At 41.8% G+C, this 16,180-nt stretch overlaps 1 protein-coding gene across 4 annotated transcripts in view; it reads left to right on the top strand.

Moving 5' to 3' along the window:
- LOC123485691 (zinc finger protein 260-like) overlaps positions 1-16,180 on the top strand; it is a 179,594-nt gene that overhangs the window by 24,340 nt on the left and 139,074 nt on the right. For 3 of the 4 annotated variants that reach the window (XM_045216791.1, XM_045216792.1, XM_045216794.1), the window contains exon 3: positions 7,886-8,063. In XM_045216791.1, the coding sequence (XP_045072726.1) occupies positions 7,886-8,063 (178 nt within the window). Of the gene's footprint in view, positions 1-7,885; positions 8,064-9,100; positions 10,323-16,180 lie in introns of those variants that run through there. The other variant, XM_045216796.1, reaches the window with a different exon arrangement.

The following is a 16,180-nucleotide window of genomic DNA, read 5'->3' as shown; positions in this document are numbered from 1 at the left end:
GCTGTACTTCCCAGTCATGTCCAGCTGAGGTCCTGGCTGCCTTTTAGGTCGAAATGTTGGTGGAAGTGGCTCCACGTCATCCTCTAGCACAGTGTGCCAACGTTCCTCTCCCTCTGTGGTAGTTGCAGCTGGTGCACTGGCCCTCATCCGCTTCTGGGCTGGCCTTTTCACACCTGTAGATGGCCGGCCGGTGGTGGGTGTGGAGCCAGAGACAGCAGCAGGGGTCAGACTGGAGGAACCAATTCCTACGTTTGAATGAGTGGGGGATGGAGGACTTGAAAGTGGTCTCTTTGGAGTTGGCTCCCAGAGGTCATCTGAGTCAGAGTCTCTCCAACTATTGAGGATTTAAAAAAAATTCAGTTAGATTTCAAGTTTACTATTACTTATTTTATCTAACCTTTATTTTAGTAGGAGCTCTGAATTAATACTTTTACGGATGAGCCCTGCATCAATACATCAAATACACAACACATATCTATAAACATATATCATATAGAAGATGGGGAACACAATCAATATAACAAAATATGTGGACCAATAGGCAATAAGACACTCAAAAACCACAGAATGTCACAGCCAACAGAAGATACACATAGGCTATGCTAATACATTGTATGCCTCAGGTCTAATATATATATATATATATATATATATATATATATATACACATACATATATATATATATACACATACACACACACACACACACACACACACACATACATACAGTGGGGAAAAAAAGTATTTAGTCAGCCACCAATTGTGCAAGTTCTCCCACTTAAAAAGATGAGAGAGGCCTGTAATTTTCATCATAGGTACACGTCAACTATGACAGACAAATTGAGAGAAAAAAATTCCAGAAAATCACATTGTAGGATTTTTAATGAATTTATTTGCAAATTATGCTGGAAAATAAGTATTTGGTCACCTACAAACAAGCAAGATTTCTGGCTCTCACAGACCTGTAACTTATTCTTTAAGAGGCTCCTCTGTCCTCCACTCGTTACCTGTATTAATGGCACCTGTTTGAACTTGTTATCAGTATAAAAGACACCTGTCCACAACCTCAAACAGTCACACTCCAAACTCCACTATGGCCAAGACCAAAGAGCTGTCAAAGGACACCAGAAACAAAATTGTAGACCTGCACCAGGCTGGGAAGATTGAATCTGCAATAGGTAAGCAGCTTGGTTTGAAGAAATCAACTGTGGGAGCAATTATTAGGAAATGGAAGACATACAAGACCACTGATAATCTCCCTCGATCTGGGGCTCCACGCAAGATCTCACCCCGTGGGGTCAAAATGATCACAAGAACGGTGAGCAAAAATCCCAGAACCACACGGGGGGACCTAGTGAATGACCTGCAGAGAGCTGGGACCAAATTAACAAAGCCTACCATCAGTAACACACTACGCCGCCAGGGACTCAAATCCTGCAGTGCCAGATGTGTCCCCCTGCTTAAGCCAGTACATGTCCAGGCCCGTCTGAAGTTTGCTAGAGTGCATTTGGATGATCCAGAAGAGGATTGGGAGAATGTCATATGGTCAGATGAAACCAAAATAGAACTTTCTGGTAAAAACTCAACTCGTCGTGTTTGGAGGACAAAGAATGCTGAGTTGCATCCAAAGAACACCATACCTACTGTGTAGCATGGGGGTGGAAACATCATGCTTTGGGGCTGTTTTTCTGCAAAGGGACCAGGACGACTGATCCGTGTAAAGGAAAGAATGAATGGGGCCATGTATCGTGAGATTTTGAGTGAAAACCTCCTTCCATCAGCAAGGGCATTGAAGATGAAACGTGGCTGGGTCTTTCAGCATGACAATGATCCCAAACACACCGCCCGGGCAACGAAGGAGTGGCTTCGTAAGAAGCATTTCAAGGTCCTGGAGTGACCTAGCCAGTCTCCAGATCTCAACCCCATAGAAAATCTTTGGAGGGAGTTGAAAGTCCGTGTTGCCCAGCGACAGCCCCAAAACATCACTGCTCTAGAGGAGATCTGCATGGAGGAATGGGCCCAAATACCAGCAACAGTGTGTGAAAACCTTGTGAAGACTTACAGAAAATGTTTGACCTGTGTCATTGCCAACAAAGGGTATATAACAAAGTATTGAGAAACTTTTGTTATTGACCAAATACTTATTTTCCACCATAATTTGCAAATAAATTCATTAAAAATCCTACAATGTGATTTTCTGGATTTTCTTTTCTCAATTTGTCTGTCAAAGTTGACGTGTACCTATGATGAAAATTACAGGCCTCTCTCATCTTTTTAAGTGGGATAACTTGCACAATTGGTGGCTGACTAAATACTTTTTTCCCCCACTGTATTTCCCTCATTAAAATGCAAATCAATTTATAACATTTTTTACATGCGTTTTTCTGGATTTTGTTGTTGTTATTCTGTCTCTCACTGTTCAAATAAACTTACCATTAAAATTATAGACTGATCATGTCTTTGTCAGTGGGCAAACGTACAAAATCAGCAGGGGATCAAAAACTTTTTTCCCCCCACTGTGTGTGTGTATATCTATATATATATAAAATCAAATAAAAATATCTCAAATGAATATGCAACCATTTAAACAACTGCATTAGCATGAGAAGCAAAAACGTATTTTACTTACTGATCTAAACTTGGATCTTTTCCTTCCAAAAATGTTTCTTCTGCGCTGGAATCAAAAATGTGCTCACTTACAGAGTCCTCATCTATTTGTTCTGTGTCACTCTCCCAGTCAAAACTGTGCTCACTCAACAAGTCCTCATCCATTCGTTCTGTGTCACTCTCCCGCTGGAATCTAAACTGTGCTCCCTCAGAGTCCTCATCCATTCGTTCTGTGTCACTCTCCCAGTCAATTTCTGCAAACAAAATTCGTCAACATTTGTATACTTGGACATCGATTTAGCTTTTCCACTCTTAGTAGCCATGTTTTACTTTTTCAGTTTTGAGAAATATTTGAAGAATAGAACGAATCGCTGCGTAACGTAAACTACCGTGCTTCCTGTTTCCTTTCATCAGAGAACGAACCGCTGGGTAACGTAAACTACCGTGCTTCCTGTTTCCTTTCACCAGAGAATGAACAGCTGGGTAACGTAAACTACCGTGCTTCCTGTTTCCTTTCACCAGAGAATGAACCGCTGCGTAACATAAACTACCGTGCTTCCTGTTTCCTTTCACCAGAGAACGAACACTGCTGCGCACAGCTCTAGATTGATGGCTGTTTGTCGTACAAAGGGTGTTCACATACTGCTGGAAAGCCCAGCTCATTGGCTATCTGGCTAGGTTTCAAAACGATAGGAGGTCATTGGACCAAGACACTGTCAATCAAGTGAACACTGCTCGTCTCATTGGTGAGTAATGATGGCTGACCTTCATGGGCTAATTGACATGTTGTGTAGCAAATACGTAATGTAGAATGCTGAAACAAGTTTGGTTGCCTTCTAGAGTGTCTGAGGATTGCACAGAAACCGAACTTGACCGGGTTAAACAACGTTTTGCCAATTAGATTTAATAAAATTGTTTTGTTGCAAGTTGAAAGAGTTGGAATTCATGCAAAACGCTGTATACAACATGGATCGTATTAGGATATAAAATTGGATTTTATCAAACAAAACTATGCTACATTTTATCTCTGGGACCTCAGGATGACAAATCAGAGCAAGATTACTGAATGTCTGCAGCACTTACTTTGATTAGTAAAATCTGCTCCTTTCTTCTCTTCTCCTCCTCTCACAGTTCCACTCAGCCCTGTTGTTTTCCTGCAGTCCACCAGCCGCACAGACAACCTCTTCAGACCCAGCAGTAAGGTGCTACTGGGAGAGGTACGACACGGGGACTCTGGGAGGGTGGAAGGGCTAGCGTTGTCCTGGTAACCATATAGAGGGGACACAGACACATATCATTATGGATGCTGATGTCACTGTTGTCATATGGTACTTTACAGAAACCCAGCCCAGACCCCGACAGAGCAAGACGTATGCTAGACCAGACCAAGCTGTACCATCTGGTGTTCTGATCTGGAGAGACTCTTCTCTGCCTCGTCAGTATCAGGATGTTGTTGAGGCTCGCCAGAGGATCCATGATAGTCATGTCTCTCTCCTGTGTGAATGAGAACATCAAACAGATGGTAAACTTATGATCTATTACAATCATAGAGTCTTAAAAGAGGCATTAATATATCTAAGCAGGGCCTAAAATGGCCACGTTCAACATGATTTTATAAAATATTGTTTGTGATGCAAATGTAAGGGTCGTTCTCTAAATGGGTGCCCTTTGATATTTTAAGTAGAAATTAAGCACCAATATTGAATTTTAATAGCCAGTTACATTAGATGAGGTGCACTTTAATGTAGACCACATGGAGAATTCAATTTAAAAGTCCCAAAAATAGATGTACCAACGGCAGATTGCCCCTTAAACAATTCCTACAGTACTGAACAACATATTGAAGTATATAACTTCAGTAGAATGCCCCTTTAAAACCACACATTAGTTCAAGAACTGCATAGTTTGTGCCCCTGTTTTTAAGACAATACTCACTGGTGTTAATCTGATCTGCTGTCTCCTCCTCTTCTTCTTCTACTTTCACGACAATGTTCAGCGCCAGGGCTTCTTTCTCCATACAGCAGACCTCTTCTTCTTTAGCAGGGGAGGAGTAGTTTAGTGAGCTCATGGTCAGGGATGTTAGCATTAGCGACTAGCCTAGTGCTAGGATCAGTATAAATCTTTAACAAGTTTGCAAATTGAAAAAGCAAAGTAAGTTAAAGTTAACCAGTAGATACGTCAACAGAAAGGTGTTTAAAACACTGAGATTAGCTAATGTACATAAACATGGTCTAAATATAAATATATGGCGTCAATATTTCGGTTTTATGTTGGCTACCGAGGTGGTTGCTGAAGAAGAGTCCCGTCCAGTCCATTATACGTCACGCAAGAATCATCACCTGAGAGACGCACATCGCCATCTGCTGACTGGAGTGGGTAACGCAGTTTGGAAACAATATTTACTACATCGTTCGTATTGGCAAAGAATGTCGTAATAATTGAACAATAAGCTGATATATTTTCTCTTACGTCTTACAAAGAATACTTTCCTGTACACAGACGTAGAAGCTTAATATGAATATGTAGATTAATAAATACTTCTATGAATAGGCAGTGTGTTAATACACATTCTCTGTTCATTTTTCACATTCGTTTTTATCTAGATGTGACCATACTATTCCCTTAAAGCCACGCTCTATAAAATACAAATCATCCTGTAAACAATAGAGCAAATGCATCACATGCAAATAGCACTTGATTATCTGTAGCGTTTTCCTTGATGGCCCAAAAGCTCAATTTTAGTCTCATCTGACCAGAGTACCTTCTTCCATATGTTTGGGGAGTCTCCCACATGCCTTTTGGCGAACACCAAACGTGTTTGCTTATTTATTTTTTAAAGCAATGGCTTTTTGCTGGCCACTCTTCCGTAAAGCCCAGCTCTGTGGAGTGTATGGCTTAAAGTGGTCCTATGGACAGATACTCCAATCTCCGCTGTTGAGCTTTGCAGCTCCTTCAGGGTTATCTTTGGTCTCTTTGTTGCCTTTCTGATTAATGCCCTCATTGCCTGGTCCGTGAGTTTTGGTGGGCGGCCCTCTCATGTCAGGTTTGTTGTGGTGCCATATTTTTTAAAAATTTTAAATAATGGATTTAATGGTGCTCCGTGGGATGTTAAAAGTTTTTGATATTTTTTTATAACCCAACCCTGATCTGTACTTCTCCACAACTTTGTCCCTGACCTGTTTGGAGAGCTCTTTCGTCTTCATGGTGCCGCTTGCTTATTGGTGTTACAGACTCTGGGGCCTTTCAGAAAAGGTGTATATATACTGAGATCATGTGACACTTAGATTGCACACAGGTGGACTTTATTTATCTAATTATGTGACTTCTGAAGGTAATTGGTTGCACCAGATCTTATTTAGGGGCTTCATAGCAAAGGGGGTGAATACATATGCACGCACCACTTTTCCGTTATTTACAGTGGGGTAAATACAAATCCCTTAGGCAGATTTAACGTCGACTTGCAGTGAGTTAAGAACAAATCCGACCAAAAAATGATGTAAATTGTAACACCACCCAAAAGGACACTTTAGAGACTGGAAGGGCAAAGGGGCATGCGGTCTACACAGGTAGAGCCCTGTCTGTCCACGTTGCCTTTGGCAAAGGGGGCACTGCTTCATGTGGCTGCTCAGTTAAAAGGGTGAGAAACGTTTTATTGTTTTTGGGCAGGATTATGTGAGGTGTTATTTTTTATTTTTTTGCGATGCGTCTTGGTCGATTTAGCTCGGAATATGCAACCATCTGCAATCTGTCGCCTAATCCTGCCTAATGGGCAGGTCAGCCCTGGAGGAAAGTGTTGTCAGTAAGAAGAGAGAACATACATTTTACATTTTAGTCATTTAGCAGACATTCTTATCCAGAGCGACTTACAGTTAGTGATTGCATACATTTTCATACTGGCCCCCCGTGGGAAACGAACCCACAACCCTAGCGTTGCAAGCACCATGCTCTACCAACTGAGCTACAGGGGTGTACCTTTCAGAGGATATTCCTCCTATTCGTCTCTCAGCCTATGCATAGCATCTGAATGTTTTTAAATGACTTCTTATGACATTGTTTGCCAGAATAAACGATGTAATAGAGATTGTTCCAATCTGTGTTACCTACTCCAGTCAGCAGATGGCGATGTGAGTCTTTCAGGTGATGCTTCTTAAGTGACGTTTAATCTAGTGGACAGGAGTCTTCTTCAACAGCGACAAAATACTACTGATTTCGGTAGCTTCCACATCGGTAGCTTGCTAGCGAACATAAAACCTTTAGACCAATATTGTGTATATTAATGTCAGTGATTTTAAACATAATTCTGTTTACGTATTTACTAGTTAACAAAACGTAATTTGCTTGTTAATTGAAGTTGGCTAATTTGTTAAATTGATAACGTTACTGTACTAGGCTAATCGCTAATGCTAACTATCTAGCTAGCTAATATCCCCGACCATGAGCTCACTAAGCTATACGGAGAAAGAAGTTATTGGGCTGAACATCATCGTAAAAGAAGAAGAAGAAGAGGAGGATATTAAATTTAAAGGAGAGGAAGGAATGGAGGAGGAGAATGAAGGTCCTGTTAACACCAGTGATTATTGTCTTAAAAGCATTTGCACAAACTATGCAGTTGTTGAACTAGGCTAATGTGTGGTTTTAAAGGGGCATTCTACTTTAGTTCTACACTTGAATATGTTCTTCAGTACTGTAGGAATTGTTAAAGAGGCAATCCGCCATTGGTTCATGCATTTTTGGGACTTTTAAATGTATAGATTTATTGAATTCTCCACGTGGTCTATATTAAAGTGCACCTCATCTAATATAACAGGCTTTTAAAATTCAATATTGGTGCGTAATTTCTACTTAAAATATCAAAGGGACGCAAAAGGCACCCATTTAGTGGAACGACCCTTTTACATTTGCATCACAAACAATATTTGATAAAATCATGATGAACGTGGCCATTTTAGGCCCTGCTTAGATATATTAATGCCTCTTGTAAGACCCTATGATCGTAATAGACGGTCATGAGTTTACAATCTGTTTGATGTTCTCGTTAACACAGGAGAGAGACATGACTATCATGGATCCTCTGGGGAGCCTCAACAACATCCTGATGCTGACGAGGCAGAGAAGAGTCTCTCCAGATCAGAACAACAGATGGTACAGCTTGGTCTGGTCTAGCATACAGCTTGCTCTATCGGGGTCTGGGCTGGGTTTCTGTAAAGCACTTTATGACAACAGTGACATCAGCATCCATAATTACATGTGTCTATGTCCCCTCTATATGGTTACCAGGACAACACTAGCCCTTCCGCCCTCCCAGAGTCCCCGTGTCGTACCTCTCCCAGTAGCACCTTACTGCTGGGTCTGAAGAGGTTGTCTGTGCGGCTGGTGGACTGCAGGAAAACAACGGGGCTGAGTGGAACTGTGAGAGGAGGAGAAGAGAAGAAAGGAGCAGATTTGACTCATCAAAGTAAGTGCTGTAGTTTAGTTTAAACAAATAAAATAGATCTGCCTACTGGTATCTGTTACCAGGACAACCAGCAGAGTTCTGTTAGTTGACATGAAGATAGACTGGTATATTTCCACCCCAGTAGACAGTTCTGTTAGTTGACATGAAGATAGACTGGTGGATATGGATGTTATGAATATCATAACACTGAAAAATGATTCTGCCAATGAAAAGAGAGAAACCAATAGACTATATAAAACCTTGATGAAAGTTAGCTTTAGAGAGAAAGTTTCAAGATGATCCAATGTAAGGTGCATGTTTTACAAATACTTTTCCTAAAAACATTATGGATGTTACATTGCCTGTCCCAGTCAACCCCCTATCTTTACAATACTCTAGAACAAATCAAAATGTAATTTGTCACATGTGCCGAATACAACAGGTGTAGACTTTACAGTGAAATGCTTACTTACAAGCCCTTAACCAACAATGCAGTTTTAAGAAAGAAGAAATAAATATAGCAAAGAATTAAGGAGCAACAATAAAATAACAGTAGCGAGGCAATATACAGGGGGTTCCTGTACAGAGTCAATGTGCGGGGGCACCGGTTAGTCGAGGTAATTGAGGTAATATGTACATGTAGGTAGAGGTAAAGTGACTATGTATGGATAATAAACAGAGTAGCAGCAGCGTAAAAATGGGGGTGGGGTGGGAACAATGCAAATAGTCCGGGAAGCCATTTGATTAACTGTTCAAGAGTCTTATGGCTTGGGGGTAGAAGCGGTTAAGAAGCCTTTTTGACCTAGACTTTGGGGGGGATAAACAGGAATTACTAATGGTGCCTAGACCATTTAGGGATACTGTCCTACAGCTAGCCCATTCCCACGTCCTAGGAGGACACCTGGAACGGGACAAAACGATCCACAGAATCATGCAGAGGTTCATTTGGCCCCGTGTCACCCGAGATGTGGCCAGGTATTGTAGGACGTGTGGTCAATGTCAGCGTACGGCCCCACGGCCACACCTGCGTAATGCTTTGATTCCTCTTCCCATTATAGAGACCCCCTTCGAACGCGTAGCTATGGACCTTGTGGGAACCCTCCTGAAAGCCGCCAGAGGGCACGAGTACATCCTGGTTGTTGTAGATTACGCTACCAAGTTCCCGGAGGCCATACCCCTTCGCAACATTTCGTCAAAGGGAATCGGCAAGGAATTGTTCATGCTGTTTTCCCGGGTGGGCCTTCCGAAGACGATACTGACCGACCATGTTGAGAAGAGTTGTGTCCAAAGACAGGAAAAACTGTGATATGCTTCTGCCCCACTTAATGTTCGCCCTGCGAGAAGTACCACAGGCGTCCACAGGGTTTTCCCCATTCTAATTACTGTACGGCATACCATGTCAAGGCATCCTCGACTTAGCCAAGGAGACCTGGGAGGCCCAACCCTGCCCGTTCCGGTTGATGATAGAACATGTTACCCTGATGCGGGACCGACTGTCGGCAATCTGGCCCATAGTAAAGGAGCATATGGAGAAGACGCAACAGACTCAAGTCCGAGCCTACGATGATAAGTCGGCGACACCCAGGGAGTTCGCCGTTGGAGAGAAAGGGATGGTACTCGTGCCCACAGCCGAACACCGCTTGCTGGAGCAGTGGAGGGGGCCCTACGAGGTAACGGAGAGGGTCTCACCGGTCAATTACCGCATCAAGCAACCCGACAGGAGGAAGAAGGACCAACTCTATCATGTCAACCTGCTGAAGAAGTACCATGAAAGAGAGGAGGGTGTGGCTTTGATGGCAGTGGAGGACGAGAGGGAAAAAGGAGGCCCCTGTACAGGCTGGAGACAGCTAGCCCTCTACAGGTACGCCGTGGCCGAAATCTCCTGCCGGAGCAGTCGAGACAGCTATCCCTCGACTGGCCATACCGGATTCCCGAGGTCCGCCGAGCCACCGCTAAGAACGATGTAAGTGAGATGTTGAGGATGATGGTGATGTCATCTGCGAGTGGTCCAGCCCCATAGTCCTTGTAACCCGACGGTAGTATGAGGCTCTGCAACGACTTTAGGGGACGTTGGCAAGTGCCGGTGGCTCTGGAGGACTGCCCAAAGATACCTCAATAGAGAACATTGTTCTATGTAAAAAAAAAACAGACTTGTTTATTCCACCTTTCTGCTTTAGAGCAACCGACAGAATACTTGGTCCGCTCACTCATCTAATGATGAAACATTATGGAGTCTTAAAGGATGACTGTAGCATCTAAAGATGAAACATTATGGAGTCTTAAAACTGTAGCATCTAATGATGAAACATTATGGAGTCTTAAAGGAGGACTGTAGCATCTAAAGATGAAACATTATGGAGTCTTAAAACTGTAGCATCTAATGATGAAACATTATGGAGTCTTAAAGGATGACTGTAGCATCTAATGATGAAACATTATGGAGTCTTAAAGGAGGACTGTAGCATCTAAAGATGAAACATAGAGTCTTAAAGGAGGACTGTAGCATCTAATGATGAAACATTATGGAGTCTTAAAGGAGGACTGTAGCATCTAATGATGAAACATTATGGAGTCTTAAAGGAGGACTGTAGCATCTAAAGATGAAACATTATGGAGTCTTAAAGGATGACTGTAGCATCTAATGATGAAACATTATGGAGTCTTAAAGGATGACTGTAGCATCTAAAGATGAAACATTATGGAGTCTTAAAACTGTAGCATCTAATGATGAAACATGGAGTCTTAAAGGAGGACTGTAGCATCTAATGATGAAACATTATGGAGTCTTAAAGGAGGACTGTAGCATCTAAAGATGAAACATGGAGTCTTAAAGGAGGACTGTAGCATCTAATGATGAAACATTATGGAGTCTTAAAGGAGGACTGTAGCATCTAATGATGAAACATGATGGAGTCTTAAAGGAGGACTGGGATTAAAAGGGAAAGGAAAGGGGATATCTAGTCAGTCACAGCTGAATGCATTCACCCAAAATGTGTCTTCCTCATTGAACCCAACCCCTCTGAAACAGAGAGGTGCGGGGGCTGCCTTAATCGACGTTCCACGTCATCAGCTTCCGGGGAGTTGTTGTTGGGGGATAACTGCTTTGCTCAAGTGCAGAACGGCAGATTCGAACCAGCAGCCTTTCGGTTACTCTCACTGTAGTGCTGTACTGAAACGGCTGCAAAAAAATGTGTCACGTTCCTCATGATGTTGCTGAATGCGGGCCTCGCTCTGCTGCTTTGCCAGTTAATTTGTTATTTTATTAAAGCTATGTTTTTTGGCTTTCACCTGGAATTGTTTATTTATGTCTGAGAACTTTTTTCAATCAATAAAACATATACAAATATGATGATATCATAGTGAATTCATGACATCTGAATGAACAAACCTTTTCATACTTTATAATATAGCTATATATAGTGCCTTCGGAAAGTATTCAGACCCCTTGACCTTTTACATATTTTGTTACATTACAGCCTGATTCTAAAATGTATTTAAAATAATTTGTCCCTCATCAATCTACACACAATACCCCTTAATGACAAAACGAAAACAGGTTTTTATAAATTTTTTGCAAATGTATAAAAAAAAAAAAACATACCTAATTTAAATAAGTATTCAGATGCTTTGCTATGAGACTCGAAATTGAGCTGAGATGCATCATGTTTCTATTGATCATCCTTGAGATGTTTCTACCACTTACAGTGCATGTCAGAGCAAAAACAAAGCCATGAGGTCGAAGGAATGGTCCTTAGAGCCCTGAGACAGGTTTCTGTCACGGCACAGATCTGGGGAAGTGTACCAAAACATTTCTGCAGCAGTGAAGGTCCCCAACAACACAGTGGCCAACATCCTTCTTAAAAGGAAGACCTTTGGAACCACCAAGACTCTTTCTAGAGCTGGCCGCCCGGCCAAACTGAACAATTGGGGGTGAAGGGCCTTGGTCAGGGAGGTGAACAAAAACCCGATGGTCACTCTGACAGAGAACCTTCCAGAAGGACAACCATCTCTGTAGCACTCCATCAATCAGGCCTTTATGGTAGAGTGGCCAGACGGAAACCACTCCTCAGTAAAAAGCACATGACAGCCCGTTTGGAGTTTGCCAAAAGGCACCTAAAGGATTCTCAGACCATGAGAAACAAGATTCTCTGGTCTGATGAAACCAAGATTGAACTCTTTGCCTGAATGCCAAGCGTCACGTCAAATCTAATTTAATTTGTCACATACATGTGTTTAGCAGATGTTATTGCGGGTGTAGTGAAATGCTTGTGCTTCTAGCTCCGACAGTGCAGGAATATCTAACAAGTAATATCTAACAATTTCACAACATATACCCAATACAAACAAAACTAGTAAGGAATGGAATTTAAAATATATACATACAGTTGAAGTCAGAAGTTTACATACACCTTAGCCAAATACTTTTAAACTCTGTTTTTCACAATTCCTGACATTTAATCCTAGTAAAAATTCCCTGTCTTAGGTCAGTTAGGATCACCACTTAATTTTAAGAATGTGAAATGTCAATAATAGTAGAGAGTGATTTATTTAAGCTTTTATTTCTTTCATCACATTTCCAGTCAGTCAGAAGTTTACATACACTCAATTAGTATTTGGTAGCATTGTTTAACTTGGGTCAAACGTTTCGGGTAGCCTTCCACAAGCTTCCCACAATAAGTTGGGTGAATTTTGGCCTCTTCCTCCTGACAGAGCTGGTGTAACTGAGTCAGGTTTGTAGGCCTCCTTGCTCGCACATGCTTTTTCAGTTCTGCCCACAAATTTTCTATAGGATTGAGGTCAGGGCTTTGTGATGGCCACTCCAATACCTTGACTTTGTTGTCCTTAAGCCATTTTGCCACAACTTTGGAAGTATGCTTGGGGTCATTGTCCATATGGAAGACCCATTTGCGACCAAGATTTAACTTCCTGACTGATGCCTTGAGATGTTGCTTCAATATATCCACATAATTTTCCTTCCTCATGATGCCATCTATTTTGTGAAGTGCACCAGTCCCTGCTGCTGCAAAGCACCCTCACAGCATGATGCTGCCACCCCCGTGCTTTACGTTTGGGATGGTGTTCTTCGGCTTGCAAGCTAACCCCTTTTTCCTCCAAACATAACGATGGTCATTATGGCCAAACAGTTCTATTTTTGTTTAATCAGACCAGAGGACATTTCTCCAAAAGGTACGACCTTTGTCCCCATGTGCAGTTGCAAACCGTAGTCTGGCTGTTTTATGGCGGTTTTGGAGCAGTGGCTTCTTCCTTGCTGAGCGGCTTTTCAGGTTATGTCGATATAGGACTCGTTTTACTGTGGATATAGATACTTTTATACCTGTTGTTCTGGGATTGATTTGCACTTTTCGCACCAAAGTACGTTCATCTCTAGAAGACAGAACGCGTCTCCTTCCTGAGCGGTATGACGGCTGCGTGGTCCCATGGTGTTTATACTTGTGTACAATTGTTTGTACAGATTAACGTGGTACCTTCAGGCGTTAGGAAATTGCTCCCAAGGATGAACCAGACTTGTGGAGGTCTACAATTCTTTTTCTGAGGTCTTGGCTGATTTCTTTAGATTTTCCCATGATGCCAAGCAAAGAGGCATTGAAATACATCCACAGGTACACCTCCAATTGACTCAAATGATGTCAATTAGCCTATCAGAAGCTTCTAAAGCCATGACATCATTTTCTGGAATTTTCCAAGCTGTTTAAAGGCAGTCAATTTAGTGAATGTAAACGTCTGACCCACTGGAATTGTGAAACAGTGAATTATAAGTGAAATAATCTGTCTGTAAGCAATTGTTGGAAAATGACTTGTGTCATGCACAAAGTAGATGTCCTAACCGACTTGCCAAAACTATAGCTTGTTAACAAGAAATGTGTGGAGTGGTTGAAAAACAAGTTTTAATGACTCCAACCTAAGTGTATGTAAACTTCCGACTTCAACTGTATATGGACAAGCAATGACAGAGTGGCATGGACTAAGATACAGTAGAATATTATAGTATAGATAGATAGATAGATATAGAATACAGTATGAGATTAGATGTGCACGATATGTTAACATTATTAAAGTGACTAGTGTTCTATTTCTTAAAATGCCTGGAGGAAACCTGTCATCATCCCTACAGTGGTGAAGCATGGTGGTGGCAGCATCAAGCTGTGGGGATGTATTTCAGCGGCAGGGACTTGGAGGCTAGTCATGATCGAGGGAAAGATTAACTGAGAAAAGTACAGAGAGATCCTTGATGAAAACCTGCTCCAGAGCGCTCGGCACATTTTACATTTACATTTTAGTCATTTAGCAGACACTCTTATCCAGAGCGACTTACACCTCACTGGGGCAAAGGTTCACCTTCCAACAGGACAACGACCAAAAGTACATAGCCAAGATAATGCAGGAGTGGCTTCAGGACAAGTCTCTGAATGTCCTTGAGTGGCCCAGCCAGAGCCCGGACTTGAACCCGATTGATCATCTCTGGTAGACTTGAAAATAGCTGTGCAGCGACGCTCCCCATCCAACCTGATAGAGCTTGAGAGGATCTCCAGAGAAGAATGGGAGAAACTCCCCAAATACAGGTGTGCCAAGCTTGTAGCTTCATACCCAAGAAGACTCTAGGCTGTAATCGCTGCTAAAGGTGCTTCAACAAAGTACTGAGTAAATGGTCTCAATATTTACGTAAATGTGACATTTCAGGTTTTCTTTTTGAATAAATGTGCAAAAATTCATACAAACCTGTTTTTGCTTTGACATTATGGGTTATTGTGTATAGATTGATGAGGGGGAAATACAGTGGGGGGGAAAAAAGTATTTAGTTAGCCACCAATTGTGCAAGTTCTCCCACTTAAAAAGATGAGAGAGGCCTGTAATTTTCATCATAGGTACACGTCAACTATGACAGACAAAATGAGAAAAAAAATTACAGAAAATCACATTGTAGGATTTTTAATGAATTTATTTGCAAATTATGGTGTCTCTCATCTTTTTAAGGGGGAGAACTTGCACAATTGGTAGCTGACTAAATACTTTTTTTCCCCACTGTACATATATCTTTTTTTTTAAAGTCAAGGTGTCTGAATACTTTCCGAATGCACTGTATGTACAGTACCAGTCAAAAGTTTGGACACACCTACTCATTCAAGGGTTCTATTTTCTACATTGTAGAATAATAGTGAAGACATCAAAACTATGAAATAACACATGGAATCATGTAGGAACCTACAGAGTGTTAAACAAGTCCAAATATATTTTTAATGAGTTTCTTCAAAGTAGCCACCCTTTGCCTTGATGACAGCTTTGCCCACTCTTGGCATTCTCTCAACCAGCTTCATGCGGTAGTCACCTGGAATGCTTTTTCCAACAGTCTTGAAGGAGTTCCCACATATGCTGAGCACTTGTTGGCTGTTTTTCCCTTCACTCTGCGGTCCAACTCATCCCAAACCATCTCAATTGGGTTGAGGTCGGGTGATTGTGGAGGCCAGGTCATCTGATGCACCACTCCATCCCTCTCCTTCTTGGTAAAATAGCCCTTACACAGCCTGGAGGTGTGTTGGGTCATTGTCCTATTGAAAACAAATGATAGTCCCATTAAACCCAAACCAGATGGGATGGCGTATCGCTGCAGAATGCTGTGGTAGCCATGCTGGTTAAGTGTGCCTGTAATTCTAAATAAATCACAGACAGTGTCACCAGCAAAGCACCCCCACACCATAACACCTCCTCCTTGGTTTACGGTGGGAAATACACATGATCATCCGTTCACCCACACCACAATAGAAGTAGAATAATAGTGAAGACATCAACACATATGGAATCATGTAGTAACCAAAAAAGTGTTAAACAAATCAAAATGTTATATTTTAGATTCTTCAAAGTCACCACCTCACAAAGACACAGCGGTTGGAACCAAACATCTCCAATTTGGACTCCAGACCAAAGGACACATTTCCACTGGTCTAATGTCCATTGCTCATGTTTCTTTGCCCAAGCAAGTCTCTTCTTCTTATTGGTGTCCTTTAGTAGTGGTTTCTTTGCAGCAATTCGACCATGAAGGCCTGATTCAAACAGTCTCCTCTGAACAGTTGATGTTGAGATGTGTCTGTTACTTGAACTCTGTGAAGCATTTATTTGGGCTG

This window comes from Coregonus clupeaformis, unplaced genomic scaffold, assembly GCF_020615455.1.
Source record: "Coregonus clupeaformis isolate EN_2021a unplaced genomic scaffold, ASM2061545v1 scaf0802, whole genome shotgun sequence".
Classification (NCBI taxonomy): Eukaryota; Metazoa; Chordata; class Actinopteri; order Salmoniformes; family Salmonidae; genus Coregonus; species Coregonus clupeaformis.
The sequence above is the reverse complement of the archived record's forward strand: the minus strand, read 5'-3'. Positions and strand labels throughout refer to the sequence as shown.